At 32.7% G+C, this 26,800-nt stretch overlaps 1 protein-coding gene across 8 annotated transcripts in view; it reads left to right on the top strand.

The window, feature by feature from the left end:
• The window catches only part of MIPOL1 (mirror-image polydactyly 1), a 315,627-nt gene that overhangs the window by 47,802 nt on the left and 241,025 nt on the right, over positions 1 to 26,800 (top strand). For 6 of the 8 annotated variants that reach the window (XM_073800541.1, XM_073800543.1, XM_019924002.3 and 3 more), the window contains 5 exons: positions 4,031 to 4,167; positions 4,721 to 4,799; positions 22,089 to 22,320; positions 23,852 to 24,002; positions 25,263 to 25,368. In XM_073800541.1, coding sequence (XP_073656642.1) covers positions 4,781 to 4,799; positions 22,089 to 22,320; positions 23,852 to 24,002; positions 25,263 to 25,368 — 508 coding nt within the window. In that variant the 5' untranslated portion in view covers positions 4,031 to 4,167; positions 4,721 to 4,780. The remainder of the gene's footprint in view (positions 1 to 4,030; positions 4,168 to 4,720; positions 4,800 to 22,088; positions 22,321 to 23,851; positions 24,003 to 25,262; positions 25,369 to 26,800) is intronic. The other 2 variants (XM_019924004.3, XM_073800539.1) reach the window with 2 other exon arrangements.

Below are 26,800 nucleotides of genomic sequence, written 5' to 3'. Positions count from 1 at the left end.
TGAATGTAATTTCCTTATGCATAGTTGGCTGATACATACCAAAAACAATGAAATAAAACCTAAATGAATGGGTTTCATGAAGGTAGTAGCACAGGTAATGTGATGAGAGTGAGAGAGGAGTTTCTACTTTAGATAGGATGGCCAGGCAATACCTTTTTTGAAGAGGTGAATTTGAGCAAGGCCTAAATGATAAGAAAAAATGGTTTAGAGATCTAGAGAAAAGAATTCTAGGCAGAGGGAATAGTAAGTATAAAGGTTCTGAGGCAAGAATAAGCTTGGTGAGTTCAAGAACAGAAAGAAGTTCAGTATGACTAAAGCATGAGTATTTTCTCATACAAATAAATACTGCTTCAGTGTGTATCTTTGTACATACAACTATGTTCTACATATTTTAAAAAGACTTTTAGTAGTGGAGGGGTCAAATAGTATATGTATTTAAAATTTTGATAGCTATTGCATGGGGCAACTTTTATCCTTTCTCCCTAAACCTTTTCTTGCTTTTCCAGGCTGTGGGGAACTTGGGTTGTCTGGAGCTTGGTAGGGAGTGGGCTGTGATGTGAAAGGAATTCTTTTTGTGAGAGAATGTGCCAAGAACTGTGGCTATTTGAAAGACTTTTGTCTCATAAGATGAAAATCCAGCAGTAGAAAATATGTATATGTTGAGTTATATGTTAAAATATCTGGCTCTCAGAAATACAGTGCTCTCCTTTGGCCATTTAATGAAACCATTCCATTGCAGAAATTATCAACATTTCTCAATCTAGAAAATCCAAAATTTGGCATGGTTATAGTTAGATATAATTGGAGTTACATATAGTTGGATATGAGGCAGTATTATAAATGATTCCTAGTTTGACGCTTTGGATTCACATCACACAAATTTGAGATTAACTAAGGAGGCATTATGAAAAAAACACCATTAAACAAAGTCAGCCGATCACCTTGCCCATGTGTGGCTTTTGTGGAGTAAGGTAGAAGGGTATCTCCTATTTAAAATAAGTTTTTAAAAATCCTGGGTGTTTTTACTTTGGGGAAGAAATTCCTTCTTTAAGTGCCTTTCTGTCAAAGAAGGATTGTTTAATTTTGAAGGATAAATGTCAGAATTACTTATAACTTTTTAGGCAGATTAGAAATTGTAGACTAGTCAAAGAACAAATTTTGTTTCATCAAGTATTTTACTGCTGAGTAAACAAGGAGAGTCAAGTCCCGTTTGAGAGCATAGAGATGTTTGTTTAATTTTTTTCAACCTCTGTTTTTCGATAGGGTGAAAGTAGGAAATTTAGGTAGATATATTCAGATTCCAGTATATTTACAGAGAGAAGGGGGTATGTGGTTTCCCTGGCTATTAATTTCTCCTTTTTTCACTTCTTCTGAGAACTAAAAACAACTTGGAGGAATGAGGTCAGGAATCTGTGATGGAGAAGATTTTAGTTTAACAGATGCTGATATGGTATATTCTGTCTGTTATAATAAAGATTTTATTTTTCTTTTTTAACATGGGTTATTTTTTCTAACACAAAAACGAAGTTTAGTTAGATTTTATTTTGCTGCTTGAACCTGGTGACATTAATAATGATAAAGCAATTAACATATTTTGTCTGTGATACAATGATTTAGCACTTTAAGAAGCCTAGTTTATCTGATGTCTACTATAAAAATCATCCCACTGGTTTTAATGTGAATATATAATTTTTGATTGAAAAGTTCTTGATATCAAATATTTAAGGTGAGTGTAAAGAAAGGAATCAGTATTTTAATAGTCTTAATCCTTTGTCCTATAATGTGTAGATGTGTAAAATATGTTGATGTTTACAAAAATCTTCTAGTCCTATTACAATATATAGATATGTAAGTTGTAATTAATTGAATCATTAGAACATCTAATTTTTGCTTGACAGTATGCAAATGTGCCATTAAATCTGTTTTTAAAGATTTTTCCAGTTTAATGTCTGAATCCAAATTCATAAAGAGTTGGAAAAATGAGATGTCTGAGCTATAGGATTCACAGGGATTTCATATGAAGCCTATTTAATCAGGATAACACTGTTATTAATATTCATAACGTCAGCTGGAACACAAATGACAGACTTTGGGGCCTAAAAATTTTACTTGGTGAATTTATTAAAAGTAGCTTAAAAAATTAATGGAATTTAAGTAAAGTTGGTGAATATGAAAATCTTGTGTTAGCAGAAAAAAATCTCTATTAGAACTTTCTTTAAGAAATGGCATTGATGTCTTTTGACAGATTTCATTGGTACTTAAAGAAGAAAGATGCATGAATGGTCATTTAAGAGGATTTAAACACATTGGCACATTAATTTTTACATGAATAATAAGTACTTTCCAAAAGCAATTAACTTACAGTGTACAAGATACGAATTGAAATATATGACTGTGACATCAAGGGCAAAGCAAATGTGCTGTACATTTTAAACTTAGTGGCAAGACTGTTTAATATTTTGTTTTATTTTATTTTTATAGCTTGCATAGGCCATGACTTAGAATAATGTTCCCTCCCCCACCAAAAAATATTGGTATGTTAAACATTATCCTCTGCAAGTCTCTTTTGTATCTATTGGAGAATTAAACATTTGTTGTGCTATTGGTAATATTTGAGAATATGTTCAATTTTGCAGAAAGTTAAAGGGATGATTCTAAATAGGTTTAGTGCTACAAATACATATGTGTTAATACAGACTTACTGATTATAACATAACTCAAATGTATAATAAATACGTTTCTGAAAGTTTGTATAAATTTAGTTAATAAGCATCGAGTAGTGTTCAAGTAAATTTGTTTTGAATGTTAGCCTAAGAAAGTAAAAAGTGGGGAATGGCTTAAGTAAAACTGGGGTGTGTTTTATTTTGTGTACTACCTGCTCCCCTTTATGTTTTAAAACGTGCTTGTAATGATATTATACCTGTGCTCTAGTTTTTATTTTTGTTATTGGAGTTCCTTAAAAACAATTAGTTTTAGACCATTTTGTATAATTACAGTAATACCAAGTATTTTGTTTTACATTCGTCAGAGATTATTTTTCTTACAAATTTTAGTACTTACAAAAAGCATAGCTTAGTTATTATCTCTAACATGCCAGTTAGGGTTTACCAGTGAAAGAATATAGGTATTGGTCTTGCAGTATAAGAGGGTACTAGAAGTTTCACTTGCAGTCAGTGCTATATATGAATGATTCAGTTTCATTAGATTTATAATAATTGCCAGGTATGTTTTGGGACTCATATTCAGAACTTGAATGGAAAAAGCATTAATTACTAGGGTGTGTAGAAATTATCATAGTAAGCCATAAATTAAAAATTTTTGTATAAGGAATGAAATCAAATTGATAAATTGATTTATTGGTTTTTTTGTTTGTTTTTTAGTGTCTTTTTAAAAGTTAGGTTTTGGGTTAGGGGGACATGTTTTGTTTTTGGCTCTGAAATATTCACTTATATGCCCAGGAGAGGGCAGCATTTTACTATATCAGTCTCATAAAAGAATTAGCCCTGCTTAGACTGTCAATGTTTCTTGTAATTACTCCCAGTATATTTGTTGCTTGCTTATGAATTAACTTGCATTTATGGAACTAAATCATTCCAATCATTTAATTACACCTGAGGAGATGAACTATAATTGCTTGCTTCCAACTAGGATCTGATATGGCTTGAGCAGTATTAATTTGGTGTTTACTTTTCTGAGTGCTAAAAGCATTAAAATGATTGTGCAATGGGATTACATTTTACTAATTGCTGGCATTCATTAGCTGGGTAAATGATGAGGAAGAGTGACTGTATATTGAAGAGGGATAAAATTATGGTTTTAAATAGTATATTACTAAGCACATTAAGACCTGTAAGACATGTTTTAAAATACTCCAGAGGTTATTAAAGGCTGTATTTTCTACATGTCTTGCTATATGAATCTCTTATTAAAAGACCGCAATTATTATTAACCTTTTTGGGCAATATGGAGGGAAGTGGCTTCATTGACTGGAACATATTTCTTTGATATTAATAACTTCCTATATTTTCAGCTAATCCAAAAGTAAATGAGGAATTTAGAAAAAGATTGCCAACTCCAGATCAACATATTTAGAGAAAATTGGAAAGGAGAAGCTTACTACAGCTTTATTTGAGGACTTTTTAAAGAACACAGAGTTCTAGCTGTGAGGTAAATCTAATTTTATTCTCCTTAAAAGCATGCAAAAAAAAAAAACTTGCATAGTTTTTATGATATTTATTATGAAAACAAATGCAAGAGAGAAAAATCAGTAACTCCACAAGTTAATGATAATCTTTTAAAAAATTAGAATAGCATTTAAAATTACTTTTACAAGTATGAAATGTTTTATATGAAAATATGCATTCAAATCAATAAATCTGAAATTTGACAAATAGAGTAAATTTTTAATTTTTTTTAATTGTTGAAATTGTAGTTGGAAAGACTTAAGTTAAATAAATTAAATGGTTCCTTCACCAAAGCAGCAAGAATGTCTAGAAGCTTAACCTGAACTGTATTTACTAAAATATAGGTGTGAATGAAAGAACTTTTTTCTGAGAAAAAAGATTTAATTTCACGTGTTGAAATACACAGTTAATTGTCCTATTATAAATGTTTTAGAAAACCATTTATCCTGTAAATTCTCTGTTAAACAAAGGTAAGGTTTAGGTGTGTTCTGATGTATTGTTTTAAGTTTATTTATCTAGAGTTGGCTTTATTTTAGCTTCAAATCTTGGCGCAGAAACCAGAGACGTTGCCAGAGCAAACAGGAACGGGAGTACAAATGGACGACTGGTCAAAAGGTAAGGACTTTTAAGGTATTATTACCAAACCCCAGGTGTTGTGCTTGTTTAAGGCACTGAATGAAGTGTGTTTGTTCTAACCAATATATTAGAGGCAGACAAGCACAAGTGCACACGCCTGCACACATGCAAGGAAGGAGGCACACACAAAGAGACGCACATTCTGCAAAAGGGACACAAAGACACATGGAGAAAGAGACATGCACACACAGAGAAAGGGACATGCACAGAGCAAGAGATATTGAGAGAAAAAAGGAAAGCAGACACACAGGGAGAGAGAAACACACACAAAGTGATAGAGGAGATTGAGAGAATGAATGGTAGAGAAATGAATACAGAGAGGTATACTCAGAGAAAGAAACACAAACAGAAAGGAGACACAGACATAGGATGGAGATACTAAACTCAATGAGAAAGACACAGACACATATACAGAGGCACACACACAGAGAAAGACACACATGCATAGATACACACGGAAAGAGACACACATATTGAGACTCACAGAGAAGGAGAGATACCAGAGTGAGAGAAACATGGTGAGAAGGAGACAGAGACATACAGTGAGTGAGAGAGAGAGAGAGAGAGAGAGAGAGAGAGAGAGAGAGAGGGAGGGAGAGGGAGAGGGAGAGGGAGAGGGGGAAGGGGAAGAGACACACTGAGAGAGAGGGGCACAGGTGTACATGCAGACACACTCAGAAAGAGACACACAGAGACAAGAGACACAAAGTTAAAGAGACATGGAAGATACACACATATACAGAGAGAGACAAACATATATGGAGAGGGAGACACATACACAGAGAAACAGACCAAGACACATACAGGCACAGAGACACATGTAGAGACACATGCACACCAAAAGACACACCCTGAGACACCCACAAAGAAACGGAGTCAGAGGGGGACTCTCCCTGGAGAGTCAGGGCCACAGAGACTTGCAGAGATGTGCAGAGGGAGGCAGAAAAAGGTACTTCGAAACAGAGACAGAGACATGAAAACAGAGTCAGAGACAAGGAGAGAAACAGAGAAAAGGATGCACACAGATATGCACAGGCAGAGGGAGAGAACAGTCAGACAGAAATACAGTTTGAAAGACAGGCAGACTGAGAGATGGCCTGAAAAAGGGAGAAATGGTGGTTGGGTGGAAGGAGGGATGGATGGATATATGGGTAGGTAGGTAGGTAAGTAGAGCACATCTATCTACGTATAGAGCAAGGTAGAGAGAGGGCCATAAAGACAGAGGTTTAAAAAATGTTAGGTTTTTAACTGAAGTCTTTTACACTAAATTTGGATACAGTTGCAAATCTGAAATACTTGGAAAACAAATCATTCTGAATATAGTATTACTTATAATTGAAGACTTTGGCCTTTATGTTCATCGTTTTTATTTCCTCTAAATTTTAAAAAAATAAAATTATTACCAAAACATTGCACACATCTCTCTCTTTTGATTCCCCCTCCTTCAACAGGGCTCTTTCTTTACCATTTATCAACCACACTGTTACCTTTTTCAGAAGATTAAAGGCCATTTTGGGGAACTGTTGTATCGTCATTAAACTAAATCAGTTAATAGCTACACATTCTTTTGAGGAATAGAAAGATGCTATACTGAGTATACCTTTTTTGATTTCTGCATTTGTTTTTGATTTCTACGCTGTTATAAATTTTCTTGTCGTTTATGCCACCATTAGCAGCATTTCTCCTCTTATTTGTGATTCTAGGCTACTTGTTATGAGTTTAGAATCCAGGTAACTGATTGCATTGTGTATAAAGGAATAGCAAGTGATACCTGAGTAACGTAGTTAAAGGTTTTTAATGCAAAGTTGATAGCTTTAGTGAATAGATTTTGTGGCACTTAATTTTAGCCTACTCTCTTTATATTCAAGTTTGTGATAAGGATGTATTGGTGTGAAGCCGAAAACTGATTTGTTGTAGTTGTTTTTACTCATTTATGCAAATAAGCAAGCAAACACTCTTCTTTTGAGGAACTCAGAGCAGTTCTTACTCAATATATGTACAAAATAAGAAAAGAGGAAGTAAATAATGATGCCCCTGTAGCTTATGTTCCCTATTCAGAGGCCACATTGCTATGAAAGCCATGTCGTTCACATTATAGACAAAAGGATCTTTAAGGAGCCAAAGGAATTATTTTTAATATATCTAAAGAATAGGGGCTATAGAGGAAATACTTCTCATAAATGTAAAATAACCAGGAAAGATGTTAAGGAACGGAGCTGCTGAAGCTCTAGGACACTTTTGGAAAGGAAGGTTTTAGGGCTAAAGACAGATGCATAAATAGTTTGCAGGAGGTACAGACGTGACTGAAACATCATTAAGAAAATTTGCATTTTTACAGACATTTTTTTTACAGACATTGGAAATAGGAATAAGACATTCCTTTATATAAAGGGCCTATTAATGAAACATTATTAACGAATAAAGTTAAACAGGTAAATGTAGTATCTTTTAGTTTTGTGATAACTGATATGTTTAAACAGTAAAATCTCACATGGTTATTTCTTTGATATGGGATTTTTCATAAAGCACAGATTACTTCAGAGCTCTATCTTACAAATATTCATAGGCTGTTCTTGTAAATAGTTATTTTTATTTAAAGTTATCTTATTTTTTTAAGGAAATGGAGCTACTTAAAAACTTTTATTACACGTTGCATCATCTTAGAAGTTTCATTATAAGGAGTGCTGAAGTGGTTATTCTTTTCCTAGCTTTATTTTAGAAACATTGCTGAAATATTTGATGTCAAAGAGTATGAGGTAAATAATGTTAACAGGTAAAGCGATTACATTTTTCTCAGTTTTTGTCATTATTCTCAGTTTAGAAAATGTAAAGCTGAGGTTGGTAGGTAGGATGAGTGAAGACATCTACAAACTGTCTAGGTTTCTTTAGGTAGTTAAAAAAAAATCCTGAATGAATGAAATTTTAGGTTGATGGAAGCAATAGGTGAGTGAATGAACACGTGTTGTCAAGCAAGCATTGGTAACATCTTCTGGCTTCTTAAGAAGTAAATGATGTTTTGTCCTTTCATGAAAGCTTTCTGTTTTTCAGCATTCTTTTTTTCCCCCTGCTTTTTAAGGAAAAAAATGAAATGGCACAAAGGACATATGCAAAGTTAACCCTCAGAAAGAGTCAGTTATTATATGATTGTTTAGCTTTTTTTAGCATTTACTTATTTACTTAACTATGTAAGAAAAAACTCACGGGGGTCAGAAATCTCTTACGAATAATTATTTGGAATAGTATGATAAATTTCTGGATAGCTCTTAAATTTGGGTGATTTTTATTAAATTAGCAGAAACATGGTTTAATTGTTTTATAGTACACAACAGTCCATTGGAAATAGTTTAAGTATTATTTATGAATAAACATGTCTGCCATAAGTATACATACCTACAGTAATATAGGTAAAAATGAGGTCTGGATGCCAGTTAAATTTAGAATATTGTGAAACTTATTTAAATCTAGAACCTTTAGGGGTCAGTGTTCCCTAAGAAAGGTTAAAGAAGGTTACTGTGCCTACCCAAATTAAACATTGTTTGCTATGTTTTAAATATTTCTTACCAATTGAGGGTAAGAAATGGTAGGAATCATACAGCTTGAAGAAGCTTTAGACAAAAACCTTTCAATTTTATGAGTTTCTTTAATATTATTGTTAGGTTTATTATTTTAGGAAATTATATTTAATGTGTTTTATACACAGTAGGTATTTTCACTTATGTATTATCTCAATTTAGATATGAATCATATGTTTTTAAACTATTTTAAGCTTAAAAAGTGAGCATGATTCTAAATCATCATACTCATTTGAAACTTGAGAGATGAAAAACCTTCTAGAACTGCTTATGTCAATAGATTTCTTACATGTTGCAGTTTATTGGAGGCTAGCAAATTTTTTTAAAAATCTTATCTTGCTGATTTAAGTAAAAAGCAACTGTCTTCTTTATTTCCAAAGATGATATGATTTTGTTTCCATGATTTTTATGTTTTTTCTGTCAAACAAAATAAATAACTAGAACTAAAACGTAGCAAAAGGTAACTTACAAGTGATTTGTTAGTTTCTTCTTAAGTCAGAATACTATTTATTTTTGCTTGGCATTTGGAACCTGTGTGCCACCATCAACCTCTTTTATTATTGGTTCATTTATCTTTCTCTCTTTTCAAAAAGTATGTGTTCTTTTTACCCATATATTGTTCCATAATTGAATTACATCTAAAACTATTGCATGGTTTGCAGGCATTTTGTAAGAGTAGACATCTATAGAAACACCATGGGAAAACAAGTAGGATGCTTTTAAATGTCTTTGGTCATTATGACAAAAATAATGGAATCGCGTATCATCTTCATAAGCTATTTTATTTTAAAGCAGACAGAAAGGAAATGGCAACTTGCATAGAATGGCCCTCCATTTCTATCAGCAAGATAGCTGGTAGAAAAAAAATGATTCCCTAGACATTATGATTAGACCCTCCTTGAAATTCAAGATTTTGAAAATATCTACATAATTAGTCATTCTGTATTGAATTATAAGATTTGAATTATATTTAATAATTGGCTTTCTAGTAAGTAATGGTATATTTTCCCTGAATGAGTAACACAATTTGTTTTTGTTTGTTAATTTTATTTTTATTTGTTTAAATTTAAAGGAAAATTGCACTGGAGAACTAATGCATTTAATAATTTCAGTGAAATGTTATAGTAGAAAGAATATAGTTTTGGAACTAGACAGACCTGGGTTTTAAGTTTTCAGTCTTCTATTTACTACCTACCTGGACCTGGGCGGAAGTTTTGTAATTATTTTTAAGCTGTGGTTTTCTTGTGTGTGGAATAGGGAGATGCTTCCCTTAGGAACATTTTGAAGATTAGAGATTGTGTATGTAAAAGCCCTACTACAATACCTGAAACAGGAAATGAGTTTATTTAATATGGGTTTCACATACCAGAGTAATTATTTTCAATAGTGTGGTGGTGATAATGGTTTTTATAGATGTTTATAAAAAAATAGATTGTTGAAGTATTTTACACGGCCTAGATAAGTGGTGGTTGTTATCGTTGTTCTTCCATCCAGCTGTGAAAGGTAGGTCCACAAAAAAGTTTTAAAATTATTAAGAAACATAATTACTAGTATTTGAAACGGTTATTATTAGTTTTATAGGAAGCTTATTCTCTTCAGATATAATGTTCTCAATATCAGAAACTTGATTTCTTTTAAGTAGTATAGTTTGTATTTACTATATTTACGTTTTGTAGAATAGAATGTAAAATCAATTAATATTCTTTTAGTGTAAAATCTAATTTTGTCTGTATTGAAATCCCAATTGCAATAAAAATCTTCAGACTAGTGATATCACACAATGTGCCTTTTCCTTTTGGCAAGTGTGAATTTAAGAATACATTTTTAATTTTCATTTTGCCATAGAAGGGTTAAAAAAAGAGCATATCGAGGTCTGCTTAAATTTACTATTTATCTCCATAGGACCTAACTTAATAGAGTACTGGTAGTTTCTTACACATGACCATCCAGAATATTTGAGAGAGTAGTTTTAGGACTACTGGAAGTGAGCCAACAAGGATTGATTCATTTCCAGAGGAAATGCTAAGGCTATCCTTAAAAGCATGATGGAGGTTATACTGTTTTAGAAAAAATTAATTTCTCTTTTTTAAAATAAGTTTACAAAATAAATGAGATTCTGGGTGTCTGTTTTTTAAGCTTCATGTGAATGATTATGTCCTGACTCTTGGCCTCATTAAGAAAATGTAATGGAAAACCAAAAAATTTTTATAAGGGCAACTTAGTTTTCTAGCTGGTTATGAAGTTTTTTAAAAACTGTGTTTTGAGACTCATCATTTCTGATATGAGTAATTCACATTTATGAACTTATACCATAAATATTTTTTACTTCTATTTTTTGACAGTTTTTAAAAAATACTTTATTTTGTAGAGCAGTTTTAGGCTCACGGCAAAATTGAACATGAAGTACAGAGTTCCCATTATACCCCTACTTCCTAACCCCACACAAGCACAGCTTCCCCCACTGTCAGCTTCCCTCAATGGAGTGGTACCTTTGCTACAGTCGATGAACCTGCCCATATATTCTTAATAAGGGAAAAGTTTGGGAGGTAATAGGAGTCTTTCTTTATTTCTTTTTTTGTTTGTTTTTACTAAGTATAGAGTATTTTAGGTAGGTCAGTTCAGGCTACACTCTTACATGGAATTCTTACTACACCTTTGGTCCTTCATTTTATAAAAATGACAATTACTAAGAAGAATAAGCATGAAAAATGGTAAATTTTTTTAATAGGAGTACTTCTCCATTTCTATGCTATGATCCTCTCTTTATACAACTTGTGACTACTTCTTTGGTTTAAGGAAACTCAATTCTACTTTTAATAAGCTCTTTTAAATTTGTTTGTGGCCATGAAAATATATTTTTTTGAAATAGAAAAGTTGCTTGAATTTTTCAAAAGTTTTTTGCTTTAAGTTCTCCATTCTTACGTTTCTGTGCTCTCTGATAAAAGTCCTCATCCATTTCTGGTTATGGCCCTTTCATGCCAGAGCACTTCCTGGAACACATAGTTACAACACAAATCTCAAAATAATATTATTGAATCTTAAATTTTCTGAAAATTTGAATTTCAGTGTATCATATTTAAGATGATTATTTTGGTCTCCATAGTGGCTGCATTTGTCACCTTTAGCGTGATTACTGTAAAGTCCTGAGTGTGCATTGGCATTTTGTTGATTTTGTAGATCTGAATCAATTTACAGTGGTGTATAGACTGAATTTATGACCATTTACACAGTTGATTCAGGCTGACTGGCTGTTTGTAGAATAGGACTGATGTGACTACATTTACTCACTATTTTTGGTTATAAATAAATCTGGTAGTTAAAAATTTGGGGTTTAGTACATGTATGTAAGTGTGTTTTAATCAAAACAACCTATCGTGTAAGACATTATTATCTTTTGGGAAGAAGTTTCGGATACAAATTTTCTTTGTGTTTTGCCTTTTCTGTTTTCTCTTGGGGAATGAAAAACAAATTTAGAACAAATCAGGCTATAAAATTTTGAAATTGGTTACATAGATTATTTCATAGTCTGAATGAATGATTGAATTAAAAATATTCTAATCTATAGCTTTTGGGTAAAAGTGATAATTTTTGTCAAATGGAATAATTGTGCTGATAAGATGTAAGGTAAAAGTAATTATTTTAGAAAATTCTATTTGGACTTTATTTTTTGAGTGATTTTTGTCTTCACATATTGAAACTTTTTGGTACTTTAAAATCAGGGTGCTAGTGGATGAAAAGTTAAAAGTGATCAGTTCACAATGATAAAATTATACTTGTATAGTTACTGAATATGTTAGTTTTTGCTAATTAAATATTTTTTAAATTAAAAATCATGTCCTTTTTAATAGTTTCACTGGTTGTACGTAAGGTAATTTGATGTACTGTAAAACATAGTAACATTCTTTGATTTTGAGCATTTCTAATATAGAAATATAATCAAAGTTAAACACAAAATACAGTATTTCCTTCCTTAATTAATATCCTGTTTTTTAAAGTTTTACCCCTTCTGTTCAGAATTTTCAGGTTAATGTTGATCCCTAACAGATTAGGATGGGTAGGGTTTATTTAGCCTTAGTTTCCTTGAACCAGCAACACACATTGGAGGAAATATGATAGGAAAAGCAGGACAAATACATCGTCCTGAAGGATTCAGGGTTGTATATAAATTCTAACATTTGGAATGTGGAATGTATAATATTCTGTATCCCTTCCACAGATTAAAATAAGTGTAGAGAATTTACAATTTGAAAAAATTCCCATTTTAAGTAGATTAGATGATTTCTGAATCTTCATCAAGAAACCAAATGTTGCAGAATTTGGAGTCACTGAAACCTTTTATTCAATTGCTTTTAAGAGTTCAAAGTTAAAAAAAAATAATGATTTCAGTTCAGCAAATCTGATTTTTTCCTTTCAGAAACGTTCATTGCCTATATTTTATAATCAACCCGTATATTTTAACACCAGGATAGTGCTGCATTAGTCCAGGTAAGAAGAGCAAAGACAAAACAAAAATTTTCATTAAAAAGGAAGTCCTTGATCTCCTGAGAATGCAGTAGAGACTAGCATCAGAGGCTTCCTCTGCATTTTTAATAGGCCATTGGTCTCTATTAGGTTCTATATTGGTCTTTCATTACCTTTTTCTTTTTTAAAAATCTCTGCCTCTCCCCAGAGTCACTTGAAACAAAAACATTATAATTTTTTCTCTTTTTTTACTTAGGCTTTTTTTGTCTCAGGTTTTCAATGCTGTTTTTAAAAGTTAAAAAATGCTACTAACAAGGAGCTGATGATGCTATGGTGCAACTAACAAGGCACACTAGTATAGTAGTCACAGCTGATTAATAAAATGAGAGTCCCTTCCTTTTCCTTTTGTTCCCTCCCCCCAAAACAAATGGTGAATTTGAATAAAACATACATCATTTGCATAGAAAGTTATGTAATGATGCCATATAGAGTATAATGATTTCCTAAAACCTTGTATTTAAAGTAACCTGAATTACAATGAGAGATAAACAGAATATTTACCCATCCCTTATGAGCTGCTGCTGATATGTAAATTTATTCTTCTACTTTGCACAAATATACTTTTGAGCTACTGCTTAAACACTTTGAGGTCCTTAGTCAAACAGTTTTAATGATGCCTCCAATATTATGAAAGTGTGACATTTGATGAATGTCTCATATAGTTTTGATATCTAGGCACATGTCAACAAAAAAAATTGAACATTGGTTTGTCATGCAACACCTAGATAATTTATAATTTTACTGTTTATATCCATCTTGACATTTTTTATCTGCCAAAGGCAGGTTTCATTTGGAATCTTAATCTGAGATTTATTTGGTGGATCTGGAAATCATAGCTAGGGTTCCCACAGGAAATGGTCCATCTACCAACAGATTAAATGGCAGTCCTGCAGTTGTTAGGGGAGCTCTGCATTTAACACACATGCATACTCATTCAGTCAGCACTGGGGAGAAAAATTAAAGTAGTAACCCAGGTTTAGGAACAATGTAGCTAAAAAGTCCCATATTTGCTGAATGACAAAGGGTTATATAGCAGCATTTCATTTTATTATTCGTGCTTGAATTTCTTGTTTGCTCTGTTGAGTCTGCTGACGAATACTAATAAATGCCTGCAACAATCCAGACGAGAGATGCCTGGCAACAAAGCTATGCGGTGGACCTCCCTGATCTTCTCCAGTTCACAACCTGACCTTTTGAAAAATTGGCTGGGCTAAGCCGCAGAATTTGGGTGTAATGGTTATTGTTAACTCCAGCTTTAGGATTTATTAATTTGTGTGATCAAGACTTACCTATACTTCAAAGTTTCAAAAGACCAAATACAATCATCCATCCATTAGAACTAACATTGTGTTTCAGTGATTTCCACTTGGTATCTGACTGGTGATTCTTCTGTTTTGTTTTCCAAATCTAAAAATGTTCTTAAGTAAAATGAAAGGCACATATAAAGAAATAGGTTTTTTTCCTCTCTTTACAATTGTTATTGGAAAAGTTACCTTCCATAAATGGTTTATGGAATTGTTGAATTCATAGATAATTAGTATGTGTTCATACTTAGTAATCAAAAGAATATATAATTATGAAACCTGTTTTACTTGCAGTGGTAGAAATTTAAGACTTACCTAGTTGATTCATATTTTTAATTACTTTATATAAATTATTCTTATAACAGGAAAATTGAAAAGGTTAGAAATATATAGTAAGTAGCCAAATAGTTCATATCACTGGGGAAAAAAGAGAATAAAGAGTACCGTTGTGCTAGTTAATCTAATTTTAAGATAGTTTTCACAATCATTTTAGCTTAAATGATATTTGCAATGGTTTAAATAGGGTGATATAATTTTTACAAAACGTTAATTTATGCAATATGTTCATAAGTTAGGCAGTGTAAGGTTTAGGCAATTACACTATTATACTGTGTTCATGGCCTTCATTTGATGAAAGACGTTAAAATTTAGAAGCTGAAACATTACAGCAGAACAGTTCTTGCACAGAAGTGTGTTGAATGAATATTGATATGTTCATGACTATTTCAGACTTGAAACAAAAACTTATAAAAATTTGGTGTAGTACTACCACTTTAGTTTTTTTTAATAATAAAACAAATAACAAAATTCCAGTAAAGTGATTTCTATGACTAGTCAGTGGATAATTTGTAACATGGTACACTAAGCCTTTGAATTGTCTTAATCACAGATGAAATAACCTCACCAGTTCTTTTTGACATGTTTATTTAGGGATACAACCATGTATGGGAACGTAAAGGATATAGTTTATTTTGAATTCATGTCCAAATGAATGAATTATTGACATTCACAGGTTTCATGATTTTCCAGGTTAACAAACCTTTATCAAGCCTTATTTCAAAATCTTATAGCTATATCCAGGCTCTCCCCCATCACATGTTTTTGACTTCCCCTCAATATATATAATACACCTTATCAGAATCACATAAAACTCTGTATCTTTGCTTTTCAACGTAACAGCCAACGGCTACATGTAGTTTTGGATGCTTGAAATGTGAGCAATGAGAATACAGAACAATGAAAATGAAAGTTATAGTACTTTTTTTCTTCTTCTTATGGCTGGTCAAGCCGAAAAATAAATTGAAAACCCCCTGAGAGAGAGTATACAGTATGCAGGTAACAAGTTTGCATATTTTAAGCCAAGGATCCAAAAGTTACCTGATTTCTTGTGACTCCTAAATTAGAATCTCTGTAGGATAAGTACCTGTGATCTACTAGCTATGATCCTGATCATATCTAATATCATGTGCCAATATGGTAGTGTTCAAATTACGTTACAGAAACATGTTATTTAAATTTCTTATTTTCCTGCCATGGGATTGAATTTACAGAAATATACTCTTAGTTTTCTTTCTATGAGGTTGAATTTTCTTTCAGGATCTTTCTCTAATGTCAGGATTTCTGAATTTTGAAGTTCTGTTACTTTTGTAACTTATTAGTTTTATAATCTTATACAAACTTTATTAAACCATTATGTATTAACTACAAGTTTTAACCGTAAGTATTTTCTCTTTTTTGTATGTTTTTCATTGAACAAAGTAGCATTTTATTTATTTTCCATGTTCATGTCTTCTGTTCTTTTAATAAGAAAATTTTTTCTTACTATATTTTATTTATTCTTACTACATTTTAATAAGAAAATCTTACTTTTAGCTAAGTAGATTCTTGCAAATAATAATAGCTAACATTTATTGAGTGGTATTCTGTACTGACACTTTTCCAAGAGATTATATAATTTAAATACTTTAATGCTCATAATAACCTTTTGAGGTAGGTGCTTTTATTATGTGCTTTTTACTGATAGGGAAATTGATGAGAGGTTTAGTAATTTGGTAAAGGTCATACAGCTGTGTGGTAGAGACAGAATTCAAACTCTGCAGTCAGTCTTCAGAGCCCATGCACTGTGGTTCTGCTTGGAAACTCTAAATACACCAGTATTCTACTTGGAAGGTCTAAACTTTGCTCTTGTACTCACTCATATTAAGTGGAACCACTATGATATGGCAGAAGTTTATGATGTCCTTCTTTTATGTTTGGGGAGAGAAAAGCCCATATATGCATCTGTGTGGAAAACTAACCGCCCCACACACATAAAGGAAGCAAATAGTCGGAAATATTTAGTAAAGGGAATAAAGAATATTTATACACACATACAGATAGATAATCTATGTGTAACTCAGTTAAGGAATTGGTTAGGAGCCACTAGCTGATGCTGTGTTGAAACTAATGTTTGTTTAGAAAAATTCTTAACCATTGAAAAAAAGACATTTGTTTAAAATGTGGGACTACTATAGTACTTCCATCATGAAATCAAATTTACACTTATTTAATAACAAAAAGTGTCATATCATTTTGATGTTTTTACATAATGTAGTGATAGACAATATACAAAAGAAGCAATAAATATGAGGTTTTTGTTCTTTTTATATTTATAAAATCAGATGCTATGATATAAGTAATAACCTTTCCAAAAAAAGAATAGAGTGTAAAGAATTGGTGACCAATTATGTTAGCAAGTGTCAGAGAGCACATTAACAAATTGCTTCCTTTATGGTTCATTTTAGATACAAGTGCCCCTGAGTAGCACCTGCATCTGAAGGAGAGAGATCCATTTATTCAAATGTACCTGCCTATAGCACCTCCATTCCTCTTTCTCTTTCTGCCACTGAGCTCTCAGGTACCTGAGATGTTGCTATTCTGAGTAACCCCTGTAGGATCCCTAGAGACAATTCTAGCTCAACCACTCTGAAGAAACAGCTCTGTAAACAGTATTGACCCCACAGGGGACCATCAAATCCATTTACACAGATACCAGTTGTCACAAACTATTTACAAAGCCAGACAGAACAAAATTCCCCAGCCTCTAAGAATCCCTATTTGATTCTAGCCACCTCCTCACTTCTATATAGTAGTTGTGAAGTAACAGTTATTTTTGGCCATGAGTTATGATTTCTTGGGTAGCATCAATTTAACTGAGTATATTCAATTAATTCAATTCAGTCAGTTTAACTGACATTAATGTATAATTATCTGGAGAATTGAACTCAAAAGGGATCCTAAAGCTTTCTTTACTAGGTTAGGAAATAGTATAATGCTGTTAATTTTCTAGACTAAGGAACTGAGAATTTAGTAGCAACGCTAACATTGGGTTGGTTGACAATAGTAATACCTCCAGGAGTAAAGGGAGAATTTGTTAGATCTTGAAAATGATCCATTGGAAACAGTATGAAAGTCACTAGGGAGATACAGGGTCTTCAAAGCATATAATACAGCTGGCCTAGGCACATGTATTAAGTATTAGGATTCTAAAAAGTCTTTACTAAATTTACCCACTTTGCCCAGATGAATAAACTGTCTCTAACAGTAGCAGTAGGTGGCATTTGAGGAATAGTGAGTAATAATCTTCCATAACATCATTTTCAAATGGTCACAGGATAGGTTTACATGGCAGTGATAGCATTAAATAATAATAGCAAAAATTGGGGAATATATTTGGTTTGAAGTGGTTAAAATTCTTATGTCCAAATAATGCAGTGTGCCTGCAGAAGAGCAAATAAATAAAGGGATTGATAGTTGTCATAAAAAATTTCCTGTTATTTGAGAAAAGAAAGTTAGATTTCATTGAATTATGAAGAAGAGATTAATAACTTATTCTATAAGTTCCTATGGAGAAATGAATTTAAATAGTATTAATTCTGTTAGTCATAATGATGGAACAATTAACAATGACATTGATTCAACACTGAAGCAAATTACTAAAGAAAGTTACAGTTTCCATTTCAAACCATATGAGAGAGATAGAGAACAATCAATAGAATAGTTTTAGTTTAAACTTTCATCTGCTTAGAGATGAATTTGAATCAGAAGTGAATTGTTCTTTAAAACATTTATCTTATCTTTCTATTCGAATAGTGTATGAAACAGACCTATAATTTCACTTTTTGTTGCATTTTATTGGTATATTTCTAATGCAATTTTCTTTCAAGTGATGGGGTAATACAACATCTCAACTAAAGCTTTTAGTGGCATCATCCTGTTATCACTTGACAAAAGTCCTTCTTCTGGGACTGGAGTTCAGGAAAAATAATTGAAGACTGAGTTAGAGTAACTAAATACTATTGTATTCTCTTAGTTGGAGGAGGTACTAACTCAGAAATTGAATTTAAGTTGAGCTGTGAATAAGATAAAGAAAATTTGGTAAAATGAAGTGTGATACAGCAGTATCTTAAAATTTGACTTGAAAAGTCAAAGTGTTTCATGCCAGCAACTTACTCAAATGTTTCAGAAAAAATTATGTATGTGTAGGTAGACAGACATAGAATAAATAATAAAGCAAGCGTGGTAAAATGTTAACATTGAGGAATCTGGATGAAGGGTGTATAGTAATTCTTTGTACTATTTTTGCAACGTTTTTATAAGACTGGAATTGTTTCAAAGTAAAAAGATAGAAAGAAATGACTGTTAACTAACATCAGTCAGCTTTCTCATCTGGCTCTGTCTTCTTTAGCATGTTTATGCAGTCAGTGAAGTCTTTTGCATTTGTCTTTCATTTCTCCTCTCCATTTCTTGCCATTTTTCTGAATGACTTCAGTTTCTTGAAAGATGGCACTCCCTGTACCCTGATACCTTGATTTCCTCCTCTCCAAGTACCTTCATCATCAATCTATTTAACCAACACATTCCCAGGTCTACCACATCTTGGAATTCGTCTTTACAGTGTTACTCATTTTACAAGTTTTCACTCCTCAACTATACCATCTTGTCCTTCCAGAACAACAAATGTCTTTGTGTTTTTCCTAAACCTATTTCTTCTCTTCTGTGCTCATTCTTCCTGTTCTCTTACTCTTATAGTCTGTCAGCTTTCTCTTTACTTCACCAAGCTCAAACTCTTTGACAGTTCATTACTTTGCATATTTCTGCTTGTCCTGTTTTGGAACAAATGCCTTTGTGAAATCTTCCATAGTCTTCCAGTAGAGCATCCAAAAAACAGACCGGAAGGAAAATTTTATAAATCAGCTTTGTTTACTCTAAAGTAAAATTAAATTCTCAGTGGAAGAGTATGGATAGTTGTAGAGCAGGTTCCAAATATCTGGTGAACAGTTTCAGTTAGGAATCTAAAAACTTTTGCTACAGAGCAAGGATAGAAACATCCAGAAATGGAGCCAAATCATACAGTATGAATTCTTCAAAAATATTAAACATTTAAAATTAAAATCCAGAAGTGTGTTAGAACTTGATGAGTTTATTTTGATAATACTTCAGGGGGTTATAATTAGTAGGATACAGGAGGGATCAGTAAAGAGCCCTCTTATTGGGAAGGTTCCATGTCTGCTCTCAGTTTGGAGAATATACTACAGTCACAGGTTAAAAGGCAGTGATTTACAAGAGTTCAGGGATCATGAAATTTGACATTAGGTAAGCTGAAGTGAGAAAGAGAGCTGTAAATCTAGTAACCAAATAACAATATAGTTATCAGGGATGGGGTAAAGTAAGCACTCACAGGTTAGAAATAAAAAACTGAAAGAAGAGAGATGCTGCACTAGACCCAGAAATAGAGAGTTGAAAACATGGGACAAGTTGCAGATAATGGTAAGTTTGGTCTCAAAAACAGGTCACAGAGTCAAGACTTAAGATTCTGAAGCAATTGATAAGGTGTTGTCATGGGGAACTGGGGGCTTTTTCTAGCTGGCAATGCTCCTTGGCTTATCCTTTTACCTTTTGGAGAATCTTTGTACCTCATAAACTGGAGAATAGCATAGAGCCTAATAATTATCTTCTGATATGCCCCTGGAGACAACTTTTGTTATTTTGATACTGTTTTCCATAGCTATTTATAATTTTCTTTCTTTGAATTGCCTATAAAGTTATATGTTAGTGTTAAAAAAGCATGGCCTGTTAATGATAGTGGTATTCCTTAGTGTCCATTTATAAAATTTTATAATACCTCATTCAGATTTGGGGGGCACTAATACCAGCCTATTCTAGAAAAGTAGCATGATGAACATCTAAAGCAAATTAAGTGTTTGTTTTGTTTTGTTTTTTGCGGTACGCGGGCCTCTCACTGTTGTGGCCTCTCCCGTTGCGGAGCACGGGACGCGCAGGCTCAGCGGCCATGGCTCACGGGCCCAGCCGCTCCGCGGCATGTGGGATCTTCCCGGACCGGGGCACGAACCCGTGTCCCCTGCATCGGCAGGCGGACTCTCAACCACTGCACCACCAGGGAAGCCCAAATTAAGTGTTTTGAAATGTCAAGAATCAACAAATAATATTCAGATACCTATATTTGTTAAAGTTTAAAACAAAATATAATGAAATTTCATAGATACATCACAGTATGTAATTATGATAGCACCTTCTCCCAGTTTATTCCCACAAACACGGGGAAATAGACAGTAATTGACCAAAAATGAATGGTTTCTGATCTAGCATTCAGCCACCAATAAGATAACGTCCAGGACTTGGAGTTTATGACTGGCTCTACCTAATTTCAGCATATATGTAAGCAAAGAATTTCTTCTTAAAGAATGAGTACCTTATTTATGTTTCCCATTTGTTTTTACTCTAAAACTACTCTTCTTCTGCCTCAGAGGGATTTTAAGTTTGTCAAGTTAAGGCATCATCAACAAGTAGGTGAGATTCATGAGATTCACCTGCTTTTAAAAGTTGAAGAATTATTTCTGTTGGAAATAATAAAAGTCCTAGTTACAATCAGTATTTGTGCCTGTTGATCTGATTTACTGGTTAAAAGGGTTTGTTTTGTGTACTTGCTTGTGTGTCATTTTCTCCCCAGAATTTCACTATAACATCAGATATATACTCTTCCTTTGAAATAGCTATTATTTACTAGTTACTGCTTAAAATAACTAATATTTATGAGATAGCCAGGCATTACAAAATATACTCTAGTGTATAATACATATCTGATAAAATGGAAGTTAAAAATAATTCTCCTTATATTATTTCCATTTTTATATGATGATGATTACAAAAATAATAGCTAACACTTATTGATGTGCCAAACACTAGGCCAGGCACTTTGCATTCGTTAATTCTTAATTCAGTTAATCCTTACAATAACTCAAGTAAGTACTGTTATGTGTCCATTTTGCAAACCAGAATCTGAGGTATGGAAGGGTAAAGTAATTTCCCCAAAGTTATGTGCTTGGCAAAGCCAGAATTTTAACTCAGTCCAATACCCAAATTCCATGCACATTATCATTTCACTGTAATCAGTTAACTTATTGCATCCTATTTTTCAAAATCTAGCAAAGAAAAGTTAATGTAGAAAATAATAACCTCTAAGTCAGTGGTTCCCACCCTTGATTGTATACTGGAATCATGTGATCACTCCCAGAGATTTTGATTTAATTAGTAGAAGATGTGGCCTGAGCTTGAGGATTTTTAAAAACTCCTCAGTTGATGTGCACTTAAGGTTGTAAACCACTGTCCTAAATGCCCACTGACTGTGGAAATGGAAATATTTGTGGCAAAATCACCCTGTACATGTTTGTCTGATAACAATAGGAGTAAGGTTAGTAAGTGCATATTTAAAGCTGTGAGAGCTCTTATTTCCACAAAAATATTCATTTGATTGATTTAATATGTAACGATGGTGTTTCATATCTCATGTTTTTGTTTTGTTTTAAATGCAGACGTAACCCATGGTTATCTTGAACAAGAGACCATGGGGAGAAACAAAAGTACACAGCCAGATGAGCAACTGCCTGTGAATTCTAAGGGAAGCATGCATCAGAAATCCAATGAATTAGTTAATGAAGCTACATGTGAGGGCATAGAATCGCCAGAGCAGAGATCAAGGAATTTTCAAGTCATCAGTCCTCGTCTAGGTGATGAGACAGCTTACTGCACTACAGAAAAGTCCAAGTGAGTGCTAGCAGCCTTAGATTTAGAAAGTAAGAATTGGGAGAACTCTTCCTTCCTTCCTCCCTCTCTCTGTCCCTCCCTTTCTTCTTTTTGATGTGGCCTAAATTTGACATATCATTAACTTATTAGAATTTGAGGAATCTAATACTAGAGTTCTCTACTATTTTCATTACATTAATATAATGTGTCTAAATCACTGAGTGAAAAAGCACAAGGTGAGTTTGAATGAAGGTCATGAGGTTTTATATTGTTTTGTTGAATATTATTTTAAGTGACCTTTCATTAAGGATCTGGAAATAGCTACTAAGTTGATATTACATGGGATATTATTCATCAGAGCTATAACCTGGCAGCTCCAAGACAAAATAAGCCCAAAGATATGATTTGATTTTGGTCAGCGCTGTTCTTCATTTAAATGAATTTGAATGCTTTTAGAAGGGTTGTCTACTCTCCCATTTACCTTCCTTATTATTTTACATTCTGTAGTTTCTACCCATTCACTTTATGTAGCTACCTATTTCATGAAGGGATTTGAATTTTGACACCTGTCACTTTTACCTATGGGAGAAAAGCACTTTGGTAATTAGTCATGTACTATGAAAATACTGCTAAATTTAAAGATTCTCAATGACTAATATAATTTATAACTATATTGAAATATAAATATTATGTTTTCAGTCCAGACAAAAATCATATTTTATGGAATACTTTTTAACGGAGTTTTACATAGGAATAGCTATTTCTATTTACTTAAAAATTATGAAATTACTATATTAATGAATATTAATATATAATGAAGTGGATATATTAATATGTTCCACTTTCTTGGCAATCAGTTATATTCTTACCAAAGTGTAGTTTGGAGTACATTTTTGGGGAGTAGGGATGAATGAAGAGGTGATAAACTTTATAACCACGTGGGAAAAGTAAATAATAGAGATTAGGCTAAAAGAGATCATCTCTTTTCCCTTCCCTTCCTTTATAGTACTTGCTAACAAGTTAATATTGTTCTCAAATAGCATACACATTGTAAAAAAATTTTTTTTGCTTAAAGGTTACAGGAATAGGTTTTCATTTTTAATGTTGCGAATTTAATAATGAAAATATGATATTCCGTCAATTATAATGAAAAAATATTTATTGTTCCTATTTTCAGAAAAGTAAGAAATGTATCTAGAGCCCTGACAAGAAGTACAAATTGAATTAACATTCACAAGCCCTTAAAAACTGCATTCTTTAAGTATACTGAACCATGAATCTCTAGACATTACTAAATACTTTTCACAGATTTAGCTCTCCCTGTGAAATTGATACATTAGCACCTCTGTGATGTATTGTATATTAGCACCTCTGTGAAATTGCAATGTTTAGTCTTTTTCATCCATAGTATTTTCTTAACAGTGCATAACAAGAAAAAATTTAAATTAAGTAACTTTACATACTTACTGTTAAAATTAAATGTTTCCCCCATTTGAAGTGTAAAATGTATAGATCCTATATAGTTGAAATTATATGTATATTGTTTTAATAGTTTTCTTTATTACAGCATTATGGAACATAGAAATAATGATTTGCATTACAAATGTATGATTCCTTGTCAAGTTACTTCAGACTTAAATAAAGAGGAGACAATAGGATTGCTTCTCAAAGAATTGGACATTCTCAAAGCAAGCAATAAAAAGGTACAATATAGGAAGTCTGATGATTGTACAGTATACTTTTAGCTATTGACCTTCTAAGTTTGCTTTGTCACTCATCATAATTCAGTTTTATTGTGTACTTTAATCCTTTAACAGTAGCTTTATGCTGTTGCCATACCATGCCATTCACGGTATGATTGAATTGAGACATGAGCTGTGAAAAGCAATTTCTTTGGTTTCCTGCCTTGGTGGCTTGCAATATCACTTCCTTTTTCATAGATCTGTGGTACCTAAAAAATTCAAATTTTACTTCATTGGTTTCATGTTACTTTCTTAACTTTTTTTTCTTTTTTTTAGTAGTACCTGTGCCCTGTATTTCATCTCAATAATATATGTAAACTTTAAAGTAGCAAGGCTTGGAAATATTGTCATTTACATTGTGTTATCTTATACTGCTACATTTTGTCCAATCCAATTTGTCATGTCATGTTTTATCTTTTTTGACTCTTTTTCTAGTTACATTCCTTTGAGCTTTAAATAATGTTCGTTTTCTATGCCTGCCTTCTTTTTTTTTAACCTCTACATACTTTTCTGATTCTAATATTCTAGTTGTTTGACCTAATCAAACTGAAGCATGATGTTAAGAATGTTGATCATGTCTGACGGAAAACAGCATAAATGACATAAATGGAGGGAGAAATTAAAAAGAAAACATTTGGAGGGATCCTGTATGAAAGTCTGAGATATTTTCTGTATTTTCATTTACCAGCTGTTTATTACATGCCAATTATGAGCCAGGTGCCAATGCCAATTTAAATGGAATATGATGGCATAGCATTCTCAAAGGGATATTTGTATCAAATATTAAGATTATTATCTTAATTAATTTTGTTTCAAAATATTAGAATTACTAAGAGAAGCTATAATTTGTGCTACCCATTATTTTATTATGATAGTCCCTTCCAAGTCTTTTGCTTTAAGACAAAAGAATGGATCAGATTGCTTTTTGCTGCAGTAGTTATTTTTAATAATAATGTTCTTCCTTCTTTAATTTCATTTGCCTATACACACACATAAAATTAAGTATATATTAAAATGTTTTTATAATTTCTATGTCATTTCAGGTAATTATTATTTTATAAAATATCTTAAATTTTTTTTTCCCCTGGAGTTATGTATTCAGTAAGTTAATACAGTTATTCTATAAGGGTCTAGAGAAAAGCAAAAATTATCTTTGGGATTAATTATATTTGTGCAAGAAATTTATTAGTAAGAATCTCTGTTTATTTCAATGTGTTTTAGCTTCAAGAAAAACTGACTAAAGAAGATGAAGAACAGAGAAAACTAAAGCTTAAACTGGAACTCCAAGAAAAAGCAACAGAAGCTCAAATTGCTGAAAAAACAGCAGGTATAGTAGATCAGTATTAACATACGGCATTCAAAATCATACACAAGGTTATTATCTGATGTGGCTTGGTGAATAGTAGCAAACTCGCTTATTTGTCAAAGGAGGGAAAGCTCTGTCTTCTTTCTTTCTTTTTTTTTTTGCCTGCTTAGAAAATAGGTGGCTTTAACATCCTGGTACTGGTATTAGTGAGAGCTTTACCTGTATTCATACTGATTTGGGCATTAAATTCATTGTTAACACCATGTCAATCCAATCACAAAAAGGTTGTTTGTTTTGTTGGAAGGGCCTGAACAAACAAGGGGAAATAATGATTACCAGTGCCTCTACCTTTCAACCAGCAGTTCACATACCACTTATTGTTTTAGCTTGTTGAGAGGAAATACTTCTCCTTTGTATGAAGATAGTCATATATTCATTGCCAGTGAAAACCTACATTTGATTCAAAAATCTGTTTTGTGCAGTTAATTAATTTTCATCTGATGACGTGGATGATGATGAAGATAATGTTTGCCCTGAAAAGATCTTTCCCTGAAGATAATGTTTTCTGGTAAAAGGTTGCCAGAGTTTAAGATTATAAATGAATGCCTGAAATGTTTTGGAGTCTGTCTTCATTCACAGGTCATGGCAAGAAGAAAATTTGTAAAATGTATCTGTGATATGTTACAGATATGATCAGGTGATTCTCAGTTGTCTCTGATGGACTCTCTCTCCCTCTCTACAGTTTATATATTATCCCTGTGACTCTCTTCCTCACACTGTTTTAGTGTGTTAAGAAAAGAGATATTTCATAGAATAGTAGAAATTAGCATTCAGAGGCATTTTATAGATCCCTTATTTTAACATTTTTATGTCAATTGGAATGCTTTTAAAAAGTAATTGTATTTTGTGATTAGTTTGAAGTTATAATCATACTTTATAAATCACTTAACCTGGGACTTTGCTGGTGGCACAATGGTTAAAAATCCATCTGCCAACGCAGAGGACACTGGTTCAAGCCCTGGTCCAGGAAGATCCCACATGCCTGGGAGCAACTAAGCCTGTGTGCCACAACTACTGAGCCTGTGCTCTAGAGCCCACGAGCCACAACTACTGAGCCCGTGAGCCACAACTACTGAAGCCTGTGTGCCACAACCACTGAAGTCTGTGCTCCTCAACAAGAGAAGCCACTGCAATGAGAAGCCCACACACACCAATGAAAAGTAGCCCCCACTCGCCTCAACCAGAGAAAGCCCACTTGCTGCAAGGAAGACCCAACGCGGCCATACATACATACATAAAAAATTTAAAAAAATAATAAACCACTTAACGTGGTTGCATATGAAAGAATTCTGGTGTTTTAGGTCAGAGAAATGATTAACAGATACTGTCTGTCTTCAAAATATTACTGTGCAAAGTAGAACATCACCATGAAAATATAACTATATAAATAAGA

This window comes from Tursiops truncatus, chromosome 2, assembly GCF_011762595.2.
Source record: "Tursiops truncatus isolate mTurTru1 chromosome 2, mTurTru1.mat.Y, whole genome shotgun sequence".
Taxonomy (NCBI): Eukaryota; Metazoa; Chordata; class Mammalia; order Artiodactyla; family Delphinidae; genus Tursiops; species Tursiops truncatus.
The sequence above is the reverse complement of the archived record's forward strand: the minus strand, read 5'-3'. Positions and strand labels throughout refer to the sequence as shown.